The 17,973-nt window shown below is 43.7% G+C and overlaps 1 protein-coding gene across 1 annotated transcript in view; it reads right to left on the bottom strand.

The window, feature by feature from the left end:
* LOC139364923 (growth factor receptor-bound protein 2-like) overlaps positions 1 to 17,973 on the bottom strand; it is a 39,236-nt gene that overhangs the window by 5,811 nt on the left and 15,452 nt on the right. The window contains exon 3 of the mRNA XM_071102151.1: positions 5,629 to 5,726. Coding sequence (XP_070958252.1) covers positions 5,629 to 5,726 — 98 coding nt within the window. The remainder of the gene's footprint in view (positions 1 to 5,628; positions 5,727 to 17,973) is intronic.

Below are 17,973 nucleotides of genomic sequence, written 5' to 3'. Positions count from 1 at the left end.
TGGGTAAATATATTGGAGGCAGGGTGAACAATCTCCAAAGGAGGTGCCAACCCAAGGTGGATCACGTATGCCAATTGGACAGGAGTAATTGGTGGGATAGACAAAGACGGATCAAGGGAATGGATGGTCTAATGAAGAGAGTGATAACCAATAGTGGGAGCACCACAGCCAGTCCCCAATATCACTAGGGCCATGTTAAAGAACCAGGCTTTCCCAAGTGGCAGAGAGACACAAATGCCACCGGAGCAATGGTCACCTGCAGGGATTGAGAACCAGGCGTGGTTGCAAAAGGATACTGCACAAATAGGGTAATTTTACCATCAAAAAATAACTGAACAAAATCAAACACAACATGTAAAGTGTTGGTCCTACTGAGCTGAAATAAAATATCCCAGAAATATTCCAAATGCACAAAAAGTGTATTTCTCTCAAATGTTGGGCACAAATTTGTTTACATCCCTGTTAGTGAGCATTTCTACTTTGCCAAGATAATCCATCCACCTGACAGGTGTGACATATCAAGAAGCTGATTAAACATTCATTACACAGGTGCACCTTGTGCTGGGGTCACTCTAAAATGTGCAGTTTAGTCACACAACACAATGCCACAGATGTCTCAAGTTAAGGGATCGTGCAATTGGCAAGCGGACTGCAGGAATGTCCAACAGAGCTGTTGCCAGAGAATTTAATGTTATTTTCTCTACCATAATCACCCACAAAAGTCATTTTAGAGAATTTGTCAGTACGGTGGGGTGTTCAGTATGAGTTTAGACATTTCTAACATACTGCTCTAATTATTCAATTTATTTTAATTTAAAATGAAAGACCTCTCAAATGAAGTTTGATAACTTTACTTACATGTTTTAAGAAGACAAAAATATTTGATAGAATGTGTGAAAAATCCAGACTAAGCTTTATGGGTACAGAGGGTACAGAGTGTACCCTTCAAACCCATGGATGTTCCAAATAAGCCCACCTCTTAAATAATACATTTGTATTAGATTAATATAATCTCCCCCAAATTTATAAAATATTATTATTCATCATGAAAGTAGCAGGGGGATGTCGTATCCACAGATATCAATGGACTTAGTTTTTGGTTCTTGCCGACCAGGACACACCCGATTCAACTAATCATAGACATCAATCAAGACATGATTAGTTGAATCATGTATGTTATTGCTTGGTTAGAACACAAACCTGAACCCACACTGGCCCTCTGTGGATAAGAAGTCATACAACAAAGACACACACAGCTTTCAATTAATTATCTGAAAGATGATTCACATTTGATGTACTGAAAAACGAATTTCAGTACAAGATACGAATCCTATATATTCCACCTCGCGCAGCAACACTGACTGGCAGCGCTGAAGCCACTGCGCACAGACATAAATCGGTCTAATTTACTTGAAAGTCTACAAAGTGAGACTTTGTCCTCGTCTTGCTTGGCTATTTACATTTTTTTCGACGTTAGTTTAAGTCTACTGCTTCAACTGATAGCAAACCCTAATCAAATCACAAATCTCTCACAGACACACATGACAAGACTTGAGTAGCCCCGTTACCACGGTAACCTACCTCCCTTAACCGATTTAATCCCATTAGTCACAACAGTGACCGTAAAAAACGTTCAGTTATAAGGCTCTGACAATTTTAATGAAGTTACCCCGTGGAACCTCTGAGGTTCTGACCCAAGGAGACAAGTTGCTGGTCCGTTAGAAAGACAATAACATTGTCACAGTGGAAACAAACATGGAGGAGAAATACAATGAGACCTCTGTCAAGAGATGGAACAAGGAGCGATGTGCCATTTGACAAAGTCCCACAACCAAAATGCATCAACCGATACAATGAGCGCATTTGTGGTGATGAACTTCACAACCTACAGGTTTCAAGATACCTTATCTCCATCAGGACTAAGAAGTGGTGGTGGCCCATCTTTGCATAGTCTCTCAACAGTGCACTCGTAAATAGCCATTTATTTTACAGAGATGTTATGGGAGGGACCATCAACCTGGTCACCTTCTCATTGATAGTGGCACAGTCTCATATGCTAACGTTTGGCACGAAACCACTGAGCCACGGAAGGATATCTCTACTGGCTGCTACTGTTGAAGATCAGGTAAGATATGACAAAGCTTCTCACTGGCCAATCAACACGATGCACTGGTTTCATAGATGTCGTCATTGTGACGAAAGCACTACCTATGCATGTGAGAAATGCAAAGCGCCACTGCACATTGGGTGCTTCAAGATATACCACAGACAGTAGAAAAGGAGATAAGAGCGAATGAAAAAGGGCTGAAAAAAAACCATAAAAGAAAAATAGAAAAGTCAAAGGGTGAGGAGAAGCAGTACAACGAACTCTAGGAAGAAAAGAAAAGTCAAAGGGTGAGGAGAAGCAGTACAACGGACTCTAGGAAGAAAAGAAAAGTCAACGGGTGAGGAGAAGCAGTACAACGGACTCTAGGAAGAAAAGAAAAGTCAACGGGTGAGGAGAAGCAGTACAACGAACTCTAGGAAGAAAAGAAAAGTCAAAGGGTGAGGAGAAGCAGTACAACGGACTCTAGGAAGAAAAGAAAAGTCAACGGGTGAGGAGAAGCAGTACAACGGACTCTAGGAAGAAAAGAAAAGTCCAAGGGTGAGGAGAAGCAGTACAACGGACTCTAGGAAGAAAAGAAAAGTCCAAGGGTGAGGAGAAGCAGTACAACGGACTCTAGGAAGAAAAGAAAAGTCCAAGGGTGAGGAGAAGCAGTACAACGGACTCTAGGAAGAAAAGAAAAGTCCAAGGGTGAGGAGAAGCAGTACAACGGACTCTAGGAAGAAAAGAAAAGTCAACGGGTGAGGAGAAGCAGTACAACGGACTCTAGGAAGAAAAGAAAAGTCAACGGGTGAGGAGAAGCAGTACAACGGACTTTAGGAAGAAAAGAAAAGTCAACGGGTGAGGAGAAGCAGTACAACGGACTCTAGGAAGAAAAGAAAAGTCAACGGGTGAGGAGAAGCAGTACAACGGACTCTAGGAAGAAAGGAAAAGTCCAAGGGTGAGGAGAAGCAGTACAACGGACTCTAGGAAGAAAAGAAAAGTCCAAGGGTGAGGAGAAGCAGTACAACGGACTCTAGGAAGAAAAGAAAAGTCCAAGGGTGAGGAGAAGCAGTACAACGGACTCTAGGAAGAAAAGAAAAGTCCAAGGGTGAGGAGAAGCAGTACAACAGACTCTAGGAAGAAAAGAAAAGTCGACGAAAAAGGGAAAAAGACAATCAAAATGACTGAAATGTTTTTGGAAAAGAGGATCAATTGATTCAAGACATACTGTATGCCAGTAGGTCTGACTGATCATAATTCAAAATAGTGAGGCACAAACTAATCGTGCACTTGGTTCTGAAGCCTACCTCTATGATATATATGTATGTGTATAATATTTTTATTTTTATTTTGTCCAGTGTAGGCCTCTACTTGAATACATGTTCTACAGGCTACCTCTATCCTAAATGTTACCTTTATGTTCAATGTGAATGAATGACACGACTGCTATACAGTTGTTAGTGAATGTTGCACTAAAATGTCACAATGACGATGTTACAATGAATATTGCACTAAAGAACAAGTTAAAATGATACAATATTAATGTTTCAATACATGTTGCACTAAAGCAACAATGTTACAATGTTGAAATACATTGATGTAAAATAGTCACACTAGAACATGTTGGGGGGGGGCATTCTAGTGGCAATGCTGGGTGGGGACTGCCAGTGACAGAGTTTTAAATGTGTTAATAACTGGGCTGGGATATAGAAGAATTTATGACTGCATTGGAGAAATATGTTAATTCAGTATACATTATCCCACCGGTCACAATTGTGACCAACCATAAAAACACACCGTTTCACCTACTTTTCCATGAAAAAAATACAAAAAATAATGATTGATTATTTGAAAGGGTTACTAATGACACAAGATTTTGATATTTTCATGTCTGGGAAAAATGTGGGATTAAATGGGTTAAAGGGGCAGGTGAACATTTTGGTTAAAAGACTCGGGTCCAAAAAATGTAATGAAATTGAGCAATATACACCACATTACTTCTTACTAATACATTTCTTGTTATAGAAACATTACAAAGCATGGTCATCCGTTGTTTTGTGTTTTTTATATAATTATGGTGAAAAAATATTTTGCCGGGTGGCTCGTACATTTTTTCCATCTACCTGCACCAGTGGCTGGTGGGCCAAAAAGTAGGCCCTGATGCCAATGGCAGAAAAGTTAAAAAAATATTTATTCTGTACTTCATCATTGCAAAAGAACCCTCCCCAGCGCAATGGTGCCCGAATGCTGGCTCGTTGTTTTATCATAGAATTGGGTCACACCATGTGGACACTGATTACATGTTGTCCCCAAAAGCAAGCAGAACTATTCGGGAATATAATGGACGGACTTGGGGACTGCTATTTCTTGAAACACACTTCTGTGTCATAAGAACAAGAGTAGGTGAAGGGAATTGTATTCATTTGTTCATTAATTAACAAACACCAGTCCCACCATTGGACAATTACCACATTTGGTTCTAAATTGTAAGAAAACAAATGACACACTGCATGAAATTACTCATGATTCAAGCTAAGAAAGAAAGCTTTTAGTCATAGGATGTCACAATTTTAACCAGTTAAATTAATGTGTTTGCTACTATGGATAAAAAAGGTCTGTCACGTCAACTACCCATGTACTGTACCCAAAATAAGGCAGGCTAGTTGGTGTGTGTACGCACTTGCTGCCACTCCGTCACAGCTAGTCTATAGAGGGACAAAGGGCAAACTCCTGCCCCACTACTACTGGCATGGGATCAATTCTCAACTGTTCCCTACACTAAGGCTACACTCAGGGCTTCCATTACACAGACAGACTGAGGGTAGGGACCAGACCCGAGATAACTTGTTTCTGCTGGCCATCTCTTCCTCATGATCACAGCCACACCCTTTACTCACAACTCACACTCTGCCCACACCAGCTGACCTGAGCTCTGCTTATTAACACAAACTATGGATCAGCCATTTCTCACTATCCAAGTCCAGGCATTAATCATCAATAAATTGGCCCTGGAGCAGTTGCTAACAGCTTACACCTGCACTATATATATCTGCATTCACTCTACAGAGACAGACAAAGCCAAGGCATGGCATAGCTCCTTGGGACAGAGACAGCCAGACCCAGCAACTCAATACTCCAAAATCCCACCCGATAGAATCCCGGGGACGATGACATAATGGGTCAATATTAAATTAAGTCTAAGAGGCCTGAGCGCACTAATACAGAGAGCGCTAATCTGGCACGGTGTGCACCAGAGGTAATATCCTCTAAGAATCCTCACAGTGCTTCAATGAACACACAGGGAGAAGATTCCACTGCGGTGGTACTGGCTATTTCAGCACAGTACTAGGAGTTGACGGGACTGTTCTGTTCAATTCAGACAGTTGTTTCATAGTGCCAAATCAATGTGATACATTGAAGCTGTGGCCCAGCGTGACCTGGCAGTCATGATGAGTCCTGTTTGCCCATACAGCAACAATAAGCTGGAGAGGTGAGTCCTCCTGAGTCATATTAGGAGTCTGGGCCAGGTGGTTCATACTTACGGATGTGCTTTCATCTCTATGTAGTTCTTGGGGATGAAGCCGTCTTTCCCGTTCAACTCTGCTTTGTACCAGTTCTGGTCACACTCTTCATTTAATACCTAGAGAAGGGAAGAGAGTTAACAATATATCACATCTTATAAACAGAGTACTTCTCAGGTCACTGGGAAGGGGGGCTGAAACGGTTTTGTATCCACTAAAGGGGGCACAGCCATAAACGACAGACTGAGACACGTTTGTCTGTTGTGAGTACACTCATTTACCAAGCAAGCAAGCCTCCATGACACCAGGCCAGCTGTGGGAGCACTCTTGTCTGAGAGACATACAGTGGTTTGCAGGTCTGTGTGCACTGGTGCAAAGTTTGTGTGTGTGTGTGGCTGTTGTTGTTGAAAGACATGCACCTGTACACTGGTGCAGTTAGTCATGTAAAGAGCCTCTGGCTTGAACACTCAGTCAGATGTAAGATACTGTGGTCATCAATTCTCACCAGGGTTCTGACTCACAGTAATATATTGACACGTCCCACTCAAAACAAAGATATTCCAACCTCCATCTGTCTGAACACACAAATATCAGACCTTCTGGATTCAGTACAGCCTTTCCATTTCAGAAGAAATAGGAGTCATACTAGATATAGTCTAGAATACACAGGTATTTCAATGTGATATGCTGACCACAGGCTTCCGTGTTGGGACACTTCATGGCCTCTGCTAGGTGTTGAAACACCTTTAAACCATACTTGACAATGTGTGATCAAGGGAGGAACTAGGCCTACATCTTTTTGTCTGCAAAAAAAGTGTTGAGGAACTAGAGTGTGCAACATCCTTCCTGTGCACAGAGCACTGGGAGAGAGAGAGTGAGAGATAGAAAGGAAAGTGAGGCAGAGTGGGTGTGCCACCACTGTCACACTAGAGGGTTCTTAAAGCATGCAAGGCTTTCTGGGCGACCTGACCAAATTCACATTGAAATGTGTGTTATAGATCGGTCCTTCACATTGAAAGCAAGTCTAAGAAGCAGTAGATATGTTCTATATGTGCTATTTCTAAGCATCCCGTGCTTAAGTTTCGTTTTTTGGATCTTTTACGTTCAGTTTTATACACCAACTTCAAACAGCTGACAAAACAATATTTTTGGTTATGGAAAAGATATTTCACAGCAGTTTAGATGGTACAATGACTATCTACACTATACTTGCTTGTTTTGTCACAAAACCTGAAATTAGGCAAACTATCAGAATTTTAGCATCCAGGAAAAGCTGGAGCGATTTCTGCATATTGCATCTATCTTTAAACCTAACCTGAAAAACCCAAGTGGAGGTTGCATTGCATGCAGAATCAAATCTCTTTCTCAATCAAATCTCAAATCTCTTTTTGATTTACATAGATGGCTGACAGGTGAGGCAGTGATGATAAACTGAGTAACTCAACTAAAGCACCCGAATCCTTCGCAGATAGTGGTTTAGTGTTTAGTGTCTGCGGGTTCACATAACTTGGTCACACAGACCACATCAGAGTGTGTGAATTGGCCTGGAGGACCTGTGAGAAGAGGGGCTACAGATAGACTACAACCTTCAGGCACTCAGCACCTCAACCACATCCAGCAACAAGATGGCTTCTTAAGCCCCCCTCAAACACAATACAAGGCTCTGATCCAGAGCTATAAAATGATCTTCCAACTATCAGATAAGAGGGTTGCTCCGGGTGAGATTGATTTCTCCCTTTTCTCACACAGACATACAGTAATTTACACAGTAGGCGTGTAGTTCCCCTAGAGGGAAAGGCAGACTGGTACAGCACATTTCAGGCTGTGCTGTACAATGAGTAGTGCAGCAGTACAGAGGGCTTCTGACCACAGAGTATTGATCTATGCATTACACAGCATTTGGGAAACATCTCCATAATGCAAACACAACAATGTAAATGCAGCTAGACATGTTGTATTTCTATCAGGTATCATTTGACATTGTTCACAAAAGAAAAGCTGCAGCTAGGGTAGAGAGGAAGGACCTACTCATGTCACAACATCTAACCGTCATAACTCTATCTAACCAGAAACTACAGATATGCTTCACCTTTCAGTGTCTTTTAATCCCGCCCCATCCTGTAAGAGTCAAGCTTTTCAGAAGAGCTCAGTCTCGTTCTACTTCGGTGTGTAGTGTTGATCTGAAGCCCACGCAAGCAACCAGCCTCCCTGGTGGTAAAAAACACCATGGCTTAGTGGAAAGAGCCAAGCAGGAGACAACTGAAACAGGAGTCATGTAAGAGACTATGTGAAGGCATCCCAGGCCATCAGTGTCAGTAGTACAGTGTCAGTGGTGAGATTGACATTAGGCCTATTCACTCTTTCCACCACACCCTCCTACTTCTCAAAGCCCTGATGATGGGGTCTGGCAATTCCCCCCCCAGCTGGTCACTGGCCTCAGTGCTCTCTGACCTCTCTGCTCCAGCTAGCCTGCAGCACACCAGCTGTCACTGTGGAACCACAGCCACTACGACACAAGAGACAACATTACAGAGGGGGGAAGGAGAGAGGAGTCCATGCCTGTGGCACTATGATAATGTGAGTGAATGTGAATAGGTTGTGAGGAGCACAGGGGGGGAGACAGGCACAGTGATGGAAGAGTATGCCTGTGGCAGTGTGTGTGTGTGTGTGTGGTCTTACAATTGGTGGGGCAATGCAGGCAGGCAGCCTCTGGGAGTGACTGATTGCACATGTGTAGACGTGGCAGACATGCGGTCTGGAACTCTGAACTCCAGGTGATCTCACTTTCTCTACATCTTATTACAGACACAGACACAAACACTACACTCCACCTTAGTCTCATCACCTACACAGTTCACGACTTATCTACCTCAAACATAACAGCTCACAGACACTCCCTCATGTTCTCGTGCAGATACAGTGGGGCAAAAAAAGCAGAACTTAATATTTGGTACAGAAACCTTTGTTTGCAATTACAGAGATCATACGTTTCCTATAGTTCTTGACCAGGTTTGCACACACTGCAGCAGGGATTTTGGCCCACTCCTCCATACAGACCTTCTCCAGATCCTTCAGGTTTCGGGGCTGTCACTGGGCAATACGGACTTTCAGCTCCCCCCAAAGATGTTCTATTGGGTTCAGGTCTGGAGACTGGCTAGGCCACTCCAGGGCCTTGAGATGCTTCTTAAAAGGAGCCACTGCTTAGTTGCCCTGGCTGTGTGTACATTTTTGTACGATGGGGGATAGTAGATTGACATAGGCTAGTGATGTTGCTGTTTGTTACTCATCTTGTCGGCTGACGAAAAGTAAATGTGGACAGTTCTAACATCTCAATAAGCGCCTCGGAATTCCAAGGACACGTGTTGTTGCAACCACGATGTGTCAGTCTTCACTTGTATATGCATGTATATTTTTTTTTTTACAGCTCTCGGGATATAATTATTGTTTGGATAACCTTATTTACTATTATGTATTGTTTATCGTAATTTGTTTCAGTGCGATGTGCACTGCAAAGAACACCGGAAGAAGAATTATCACTGAATTATCACAGTGAATAATTGTAATATTTGTTTATATGTGTCCATTAATCCCATAAGGGATGGGTTGGCAAGTTGCGATTTGACACCTGTGAGAAGGACCAGATCGTGTGTCGGGCATTTAATAAGAAGAATTGAGATATCTGAGAGAGCTATGTGAGTGAGAGGTGCTTCGGAGCACAGTGACTGGCAGCCAGGAGAAGGGAATTAGAATTATATTCAGCACTTTGGCCGCAAGGCATGGATTATTTTAGGGGAATTATGGCCATACATGGCGGTCGATGCAGCCGGGAAATGCAAGGCCTGTTAACACATATCTAAAAACTCACTGCTGATTCACGCACAGCATCATTTTAAATCTGTGGACTACCAGTGCCTTAGGGGTCCTGGTAAAAGTGTGATCTAATGGTGTGAATGACTGAAGCTCATGATGTGTGTGTGTGATGGTGTGAAAGAGCTACAAGGGCCACTTTACCCTGCATGGTGATCTTGAAGTGGTTACAAGAGTCAAGTAAAAGTGAGAGTAGGGCTGTGGCGGTCACGAAATTGTGCCAGCCGGTGATTGTCAAGCAAATAACTGTCCATCTCACGGTAATTGACCGTTAATTAACATAAACACATTTACCAACTCCTGGCTTCCACACATAGCCCACAAGCCACTGATGCAGACCTTTGGAACATCTACATTTTTAAAAAAGTCTAATAAATCCATGTAATATAGCCTACACATTCACAATAAATCCATCATTTTTTAGACAGGTCTAAAGAAACACGATATGAAGAAAATAGACTATTTCAGAAGAACAGAATAGCATACTCTGAGTTGTCCTTATGTTAGGTCCTAATCTGGCTATGCCAAATGGCTGTGGGCTACAATAGTTCATTTAGCAAACAAGATTTGCTTAGAATTGTGTGGCATTATTTTATAGTATGAAGAATACATTTGAAAAATATCTGAATAAAATAGTAAGGATATTTTCTCCAAACGATGAGGGAGTGCGCACATGCAGCTATTCTGTGTTGATAGGTTAACAAAGAAATAGGTCCTCCTAAATGCTTAATTTAGAGTTATGTAACTTTAGTTTGTAAAATTTTGGCCTATATATTTAGATGTTTTGTATATTGTAAAGCTGCATGATGCGACTAATGATGATTTGAAAAAAGTAGCTAAAAAGACATGAGCTCTGCTTAGTTTTTTGTGTGCAGCCTGTACACACTTAATCAGTCTCTCATTCACAATTTGACAAGCACTTGATAATGCCTCAAATTTCACAACAGCATCCCCTTTGTGTGGCCGTAATGCACCCTAAAAAAATCCATGTCTTTTGCTGCTGTTGTGCCCTTCTCCCTGAGTGCTGCATGCTCCGAAGCATCTCTCACTCACATGGCTCTCCATCACATGATTGGGTCTTTCTCACAGGCTACAAGTGAAGACAGACAACACTGGGGACGCAATTGCGCACGTCCTTATCCAATTCCGAGGAGCATATTTATTTAATTTTTTTACCCCTTTTTCTCCCCAATTTCGTGGTATCCAATTGGTAGTTACAGTCTTGTCTCATCGCTGCAACTCCCATACAAACTCGGGAGAGGCGAAGGTCGAGAGCCATGCGTCCTCCGAAACACAACCCAACAAAGCCGCACTGCTTCTTGACACAATGCCTACTTAACCCGGAAGCCACACCAATGTGTCGGAGGAAACACCGTACACCTGGTGACCGTGTCAGCGTGCACTATGCTCAGCCCGCCACAGGAGTTGCAAGTGCGCGATGGGACATCCCTGCTGGTCAAACCCTCCCCTAACCCGGACGACGCTGGGCCAAATTGTGCGCCGCCCCATGGGTCTCCCGGTCGCGGCCGGCTGCGTCAGAGCCTGGACTCAAACCCAGAATCTCTAGTGGCACAGCAACACTGTGATGCAGTGCCTTAGACCACTGCGCCACTCGGGAGGCCCAGAGGAACAAATTTAAGATATTGGAAGAACTGTCCACATTTACTTTTTGTCAGCCAATAAGATGAGTAGGCCTAACGAACAGCAAAAGCACTTGCCTATGTCAATCTACTGTCCCCCATAGTACAAAAGTTGACCTACTCTATTCTGTGCGAGAAATAAATATTCCAAACACAATCTGGGAGAGTTGTGGAATGCGATAGATCCCGAATTAACACAACCACTAGCATTAATTCTTCTTTTTTTTAATTACGCAATGTGGCGGACGCAACAGATCAGAGCATTTCCCTTAAAATGTTGATAAACTATTTCTTCATTATAAGCGCAGCAATGCGCACACGGCAGTAGGCTATAAGTGTGAATGTTCCATAAGCAGGAAAACACCATTATCAAAAGTGACAGTAAATGTGATTATGCATGTAATGCTTTTATTATAAAAAGGTGCAGTTATGGTGAAAATGATCTTCCCCAAACTTGAAACTCACACACTGCGTACAGTATGTATGCCAGTTAGGTTCTACACCCCTTGTAAAGCACATTAATGTGCTTCATTTTAAGAAGTTATTTTGCCACCTTATCAAAACATATAGGCCTATGGGCTAGGCTACATGGGGTGTGAGACTATGATTTGAAAAAGTCGCAAAAAAGGCAATGTTTCTTGCCTTTCACTTGCGAATGATGCCCAGTGTTAGTATATAATTCACAAGTGATAGGCTGATATTGTCATCCATCAGACTATTCTTGATTTAATCTTATCTTTACATATACTAAATAATATATGTGTGAGATTTTTATTTATTTAGAATGGACCATTATCATGCACTTGTCTCAAAACAGGGGCATGGGAAAAATATACATGTAATCTATGCACTTTCCTGTGGTTCATTTTCATGCCAGCCTAGTAAGCTATACTCCTGTTGTAAAGACAAGCAATGTGCTTAATATAATGAAAGTTGAGAAATAAATATAGTAGGCCTAGCCTTTAGAAAGCTGAAGGGATATCCCTCTTTTTAATAGAGGCCATCACTATGTTTTCTCACGCAATTGCATAGCCTATAGAAATGCTGCGCACCATAAGCTAATGGGCTCTCATTAAGTGTTTGATTAGATATTTGATTACATTTGCATTGATGTCAGAGTGCTGAGTACTAGGCAGAGGCAGTCAGCAAGTTTGGTAGGCTACTAATGACCACCAGCAGCATCAGCGCTTGGAGAAGTCTAATTACCGTGTCTAAACGGTCACGTGGAATTTGACTGCCTTCATGACTCGTGACCGCCGGTGTGGTCACTGCAACTGCTCTAAGTGAGAGCTGGTTTGTAGAAGCAAACAAAACACAGCCCCACCTCTGTACAACCCTGACACTTCATCAACACCTAACAGCCGCATCTGAGTGAGTATGAGGTCTCAAGTAGAGATATCAGAGGACAGTCAGAACAGATTGCAGTAGTTTCCTAAACATTTAAAAAATTGTAATAAATTCAGGCGCCACAGATTGAGAAGCAGGTATCTTCTCTGTTCTCAGGTGAAGCTTGCATTCTAAACTTCACCTGAGAACAGAGAAAGCACAGAGAAAATACCTGCTTCTCAACCTTGCATTCTAAACAGACCTCAAACTACTTCAACCCAACCAAAACCAAGTACATGACCTTGTCAAGCAAAAAACAACAACGCAGTCTCCAGCCGAACACACCCTCATTGTCAACAACACCTCTATTGAACAAGTACCGCATTACAAATACTTGGGCACCTGGCTTGATAAATAACTCAACTTCAGCACCCATTTCAATAACCACAAAATCTAATCCAGACTGGGCTTTCTCCACCGCAACAAGTCCTGCTTTACCCGCTCCGAAAATGTCCTGTGTCCTCCCTCTGTTGGACTATGGTGACTACCGCAACGCCCCCAAAACCCCGCTCTCAAAACCGAATACTCTGTTAAACGAGAATGTGTTCAATGATTTACCTGGTTAAATAAAGGTTAAAAAAAATAAAAAATAACTAAACAGGGCTGCTTCCTTGCTGGAATATTCCTGGGGAAAGGTCCAGAATAAATGTCAGCTCAAGGTACAGTCATAAAATGTAATTGAATTCAGGTTCCCATGAATAATTAACCAAATAAAGACAATATGCAAACTTTGTACATTCACCAGAACAAAGCTAAACAAAAATAACTTATTGTACCATTCACAATGAAAACCCTGTGATATCGGTATTCTACCAACATACCCATGTGTGTTTAAAGGTTGACTTGAGACCAAGAAGAAAAGTTTTGTAGCGGCAACCAATTTGCAAACTCTCTCTTTATCACATTATGTTGTTAGCTACCAGTTGCAGAGGTTTGCTCAGCCTGCGTAAAGAGATTACACTTCTCCCTGGGGCTTGAAGAGGACTGTTTACTCAGAGTTAAAGGCTGAAAACAGTCAAATCTTCCATAAGTAGTTCCATGATAACATGAAACCACAAGGCAGTTCCTTTAAACGGTAAAGCCGTAAACCTAGTTGGCTTGTTTACCTCGCTTGGCTTAGTCTGCTTAACCAGTTTTGTTACTGTATCTCTTAACTGACAATGGCTATGAAGCACAATTATCTCACATCAAATTCAACTCGAGGTCTAGTGCAAACGGTCTGATGACACAAAAAAAAGATATGCTGAAAGAGCTGCAGCTGATGTGAAAAAGATTAAAACATTTGCTTTGTAGGCAGTTTCTTTCAGAGAAGGCAACAGCAGAACTGTGACTGTGCGTTGTTCTGTCTTCATGAGCTCCATGGCAGGCCTGCATTATGTTAATGAGATTCTGTGGGCACTCTGCATTCCCTCCCTGTAAAGATATTTTTTTTTTTATCTGACTGAGGCACAATAGATTCATGAGTTTCTATTAGCGAGGCTAAGGTCCGGGGGATAATCTCCTCCACAGCTGCCACGGAGCAGACTGGCTCCCCCACACACACGGCGCTTCTCAGACCCCCGCTAAAACCCTGGTGGCCAAGCCTGAGACGCATAATGATGAACTCTATGCACCCCTTAGTCTGACTGACTGCCATCCCCAAAGCAGACTTCAATGACAACCCAATGCAGATGAGAGTAGCTGACATAAACATGTAGAGCGGGTTTCTTCTGACGTTAGCATAGCTTACGGACCCGGCTGGTTATTTGGTGTAGCCTAGCATGAGAGGAGGAGGAGGAGAGGTGACTGATAGTCACGCGTCTGTACTGTGGATGCAATCCAGAGACCATTTCTATGAATCAAGACTGCAGATTATGCTGGAGTGTGAAATTAACTGAGGCCAGTAGATAAAGTGTGTTCCAACTATGGGCCTCCCAGGCCTGTTGTTTCTGATAATGGACTTCTGTCGTGCATTTACAATTAAAACAACAGAGATAAAAACCCACATGTTCATCCATCCAGCGATTAAGCAAGGGCTGGTTCATTAACTTGTCTACTCACATTCAACCATTGTTCAGCTTTTTGAGAGACGGGAACAGAAAAACTAGGGTTATCTTTATCAGTTTACCCTGTCCTCAACACACACGGACAATTGAATCGTATCAATTAGGATCATGACATAAAAGCGCAAACAAGGCCTCTGTTCATCATCTGACAATGCTGCATGTGTGTAGTGTATGAGCGCACGAGAGACAGTAACTGTATTCAAAATCTGTGAAAGTAACGTGACAAAGCAAATAGTTTGGCGTACATGGAATGCACCCATTGGAAGGCCTGGTATGTTGACACGTTGGCGACTGTGCTGAGTCCAACAGACTGGGGAAGGTCAAGAGCATATTGACCCTCCTTCCCCACAGCAAGGGAGCAGACACTCGCTCTGAGGAGGAGTGCTGATATGCACCAGAAAGAGAAGCTTACCCTGCCGCTAATGAAGCACTCCAACACTCCTGTAATTAACACAATGCTAAGGGCCATTACCACATGGGGAGCCGGCCCGCCACCCCACAGCCGCATTCCCCTAGTCAGCTCAAACTCAACTGAGGTGAATGGACCAATACATTACATCATGAAATCACTAGGGCTTGTTAAGTACCACTTCATAAACCAAGGCACCGGGGAAAGTAAAATATGAAAGGGTCTCAAACAGGACTTCTAGTGACGCATATGTAGAGAGCAGAGATGAGGTTAATCCAAATTTCAATTCTTGTCTGTTGGATTAGAATTTCTTCATGTAGAATTAAAAAAGGACTAAATCTGGCACTGTGTACAGCCATCTGTATTGAAGGCCAGCTGTTGTATGGAGTATGGAATTAGGGCTCAGCTCTGGTCAATGCCAGCTTTACCAACTGCTCAGTGGTGGAATGGACTACCCATTATTACAATGGCGGTCGGGTCTGTCTACACGATAATCTAAAGATTGTGCAACACGCTCTCTGAAACAGATAAGCAAGAGGCATTTTGGCTTCCATCATCAGCAGTGGAGGGTTAGAGAACAATTCAGACAACCCCATTCCTGGTCATGCTTGACATGTTCTAAAACACTGCTTAGTAGCTTAGTACTGGAGATTCAGCCATAACTCCACTACTTCGGTGTAAGGAGAAAGGGCTCCAGCAGAATGTGCCACAGTGAAGCCAGTCAGTGAGGAGAGCAGCAGTCTACTCACACCCCCTGCCCAATCCCCATCCCCTGGGGAGGTTTTCTGGGGAATGGGGACAGCCAGGGATGGGAAGGACCAAAAATAAGCAGCAAGCCAAAAGAGATTGATACTGCAGGTTGATACTCACCCCTCTCTTCACATTAGAACAGGAAGGGTGATTTGCATTAACAGGAAGGAGGAGACAGGGGTGGCAGGAGTCCTAATTACGGCTTTGACTCACTGCTACACTACGAAGCCCTGCTCCTCTCAGGAGGAGAGGCATGATGGACCAGTTCAGAGGAATCACACTCCTTGTGATCAGCTCAAGAAAAGTCCTCCGGGTAAATAGAAAATGGGGGCATCTCTATTTTATGGCAGCAGCCAGTCCCACACGGCGTGTATGAAGTCCAATTTAGCAGTAGCCTATATTCCATGTACAGTTTGTTCCCATGTAAACCATATAAGCAGAGGGAACAGAGAGGAGAACTCCGTGTGTGACAAAAGTAAAACAAAACAGACAACAGAATAAGAAGATTCTACAAGTCTTTATGTTGGCTAGAATCATCCTTTATCGTACATGCATAAAGAACCATTAGATGTGGTTTATCTGCAGCATGGAGGAGGCAGTGTCAGATGGTGTGTGTGCGTGTGTGTGAGAGAGATGTCTAACAGGGTGTTTATGTCCAGTAGATGTGATCAAGGAGCATTGGGCCACCCTAATCCCTGCTTTAGAAGGGCGCTTTAACGAGCTTCACATGCTGCCCACAATGGATTACCGTATTAGAGTGCACGCTGCAGCCGCCTCCCTCCCCACTCTCACTAGCAAACTCACTCTCTCCATGTCTCTCTCCTCCTGAGCCCAGCTGAGACGTCGGCTAGCAGCAGCAGGCTGGGTCTGGTGGTCTCCAGGCGCTCATGGTGATGAGCTCTGGGCCAGCCGCTACTGGGGTAGGGGACAGACTAATCTCATCTCTCAACTACAGCACAGTGGAGAGGAGGGGTACGGGTGAAAGGATGACATGAGATAATATATGAGAGTGAGAGAGAGTGGGAGGTTGAGGAAGAGTGACTCAGTTTGTGTCCAACTTGCAATGCAGAGGACCCTGGGGCTCCATCCAACCCACAGGTGTCTGCCTGCCTCAATGCCCTCGCCCCTAAACCGAGGTGCACACAGGGAGCCTGTGACATTATCTGGTTAGATATTTATCAGTGACTCACACTCATCCAGCCATCAGGCCCAGTGATGCCTGACTAAAGCAATGGCCTGCTCTGATCCCAATTTCCCCATGAGTGCCACAAGCTGACTCTGGGCAGATAGCATTTACTGCTCTGGCGAGCACAGAGCCAGCAGACACTGTGGATGATGGAGAGACTAGGAGACAGGTAGCAGAGAGCCACTATGTTGACATGAAGAGCCCAATCTTGTCCTTTGGTTCCTGGGAAAGCGTGGGTAGGCGCCAGGGTGAATCAGTGTCAAGCAAGCGGGCCCGCTGCCGCTTGCTTTCCCCAGAGAACATAGATAAGGATGCCAAACAGTCAAGGCTCCGTTTCAGTCCATTAACACAGTAAGGCAATATTTGCCATTTCCATCCTTCTGAGGGCAGTGACAATAGGGTGGTGACATGGACAGAAAGCCTTCCACTGTGTTGCTAAGGGACACCATGTTCACTGTTCAATCACTTCCTCCTCTTAACTTCTGTCTCCAAAACATAACTCACAACCGTGACACACTTCTGCAAGTCAGCCAGGTGCAGCGTTAAAACTACACATTACTAACCGGCCGCGACCGGGAGGTCCGTGGGGCGACGCACAATTGGCTTAGCGTCGTCCGGGTTAGGGAGGGCTTGGCCGGTAGGGATATCCGTGTCTCATCGCGCACCAGCGACTCCTGTGGTGGGCCGGGCGCAGTGCGCGCTAACCAAGGTTGCCAGGTGCACGGTGTTTCCTCCGACACATTGGTGCGGCTGGCTTCCGGGTTGGATGCGCACAATGTGATAAGCAGCAGTGCGGCTTGGTTGGGTTGTGTATCGGAGGACGCATGACTTTCAACTTTCGTCTCTCCTGAGCCCGTACGGGAGTTGTAGCGATGAGACAAGATAGTAGCTACTAAAACAATTGGATACCACAAAATTGGGGAGAAAAAGGGGTAAAAATTCAACAACAAAAAAAATCCACATTACTAAGGGGATGTGTTCCAAGACAACTTCTAGAAAAGTTCCACTGCTACCTAATAGGGTCACATTAGCTCTGTTCTGACAACAGAGGGGAGGGGGAGACATAGGCTTATTTAAGTCCCA

This window comes from Oncorhynchus clarkii, chromosome 13, assembly GCF_045791955.1.
Source record: "Oncorhynchus clarkii lewisi isolate Uvic-CL-2024 chromosome 13, UVic_Ocla_1.0, whole genome shotgun sequence".
Taxonomy (NCBI): domain Eukaryota; kingdom Metazoa; phylum Chordata; class Actinopteri; order Salmoniformes; family Salmonidae; genus Oncorhynchus; species Oncorhynchus clarkii.
The sequence above is the reverse complement of the archived record's forward strand: the minus strand, read 5'-3'. Positions and strand labels throughout refer to the sequence as shown.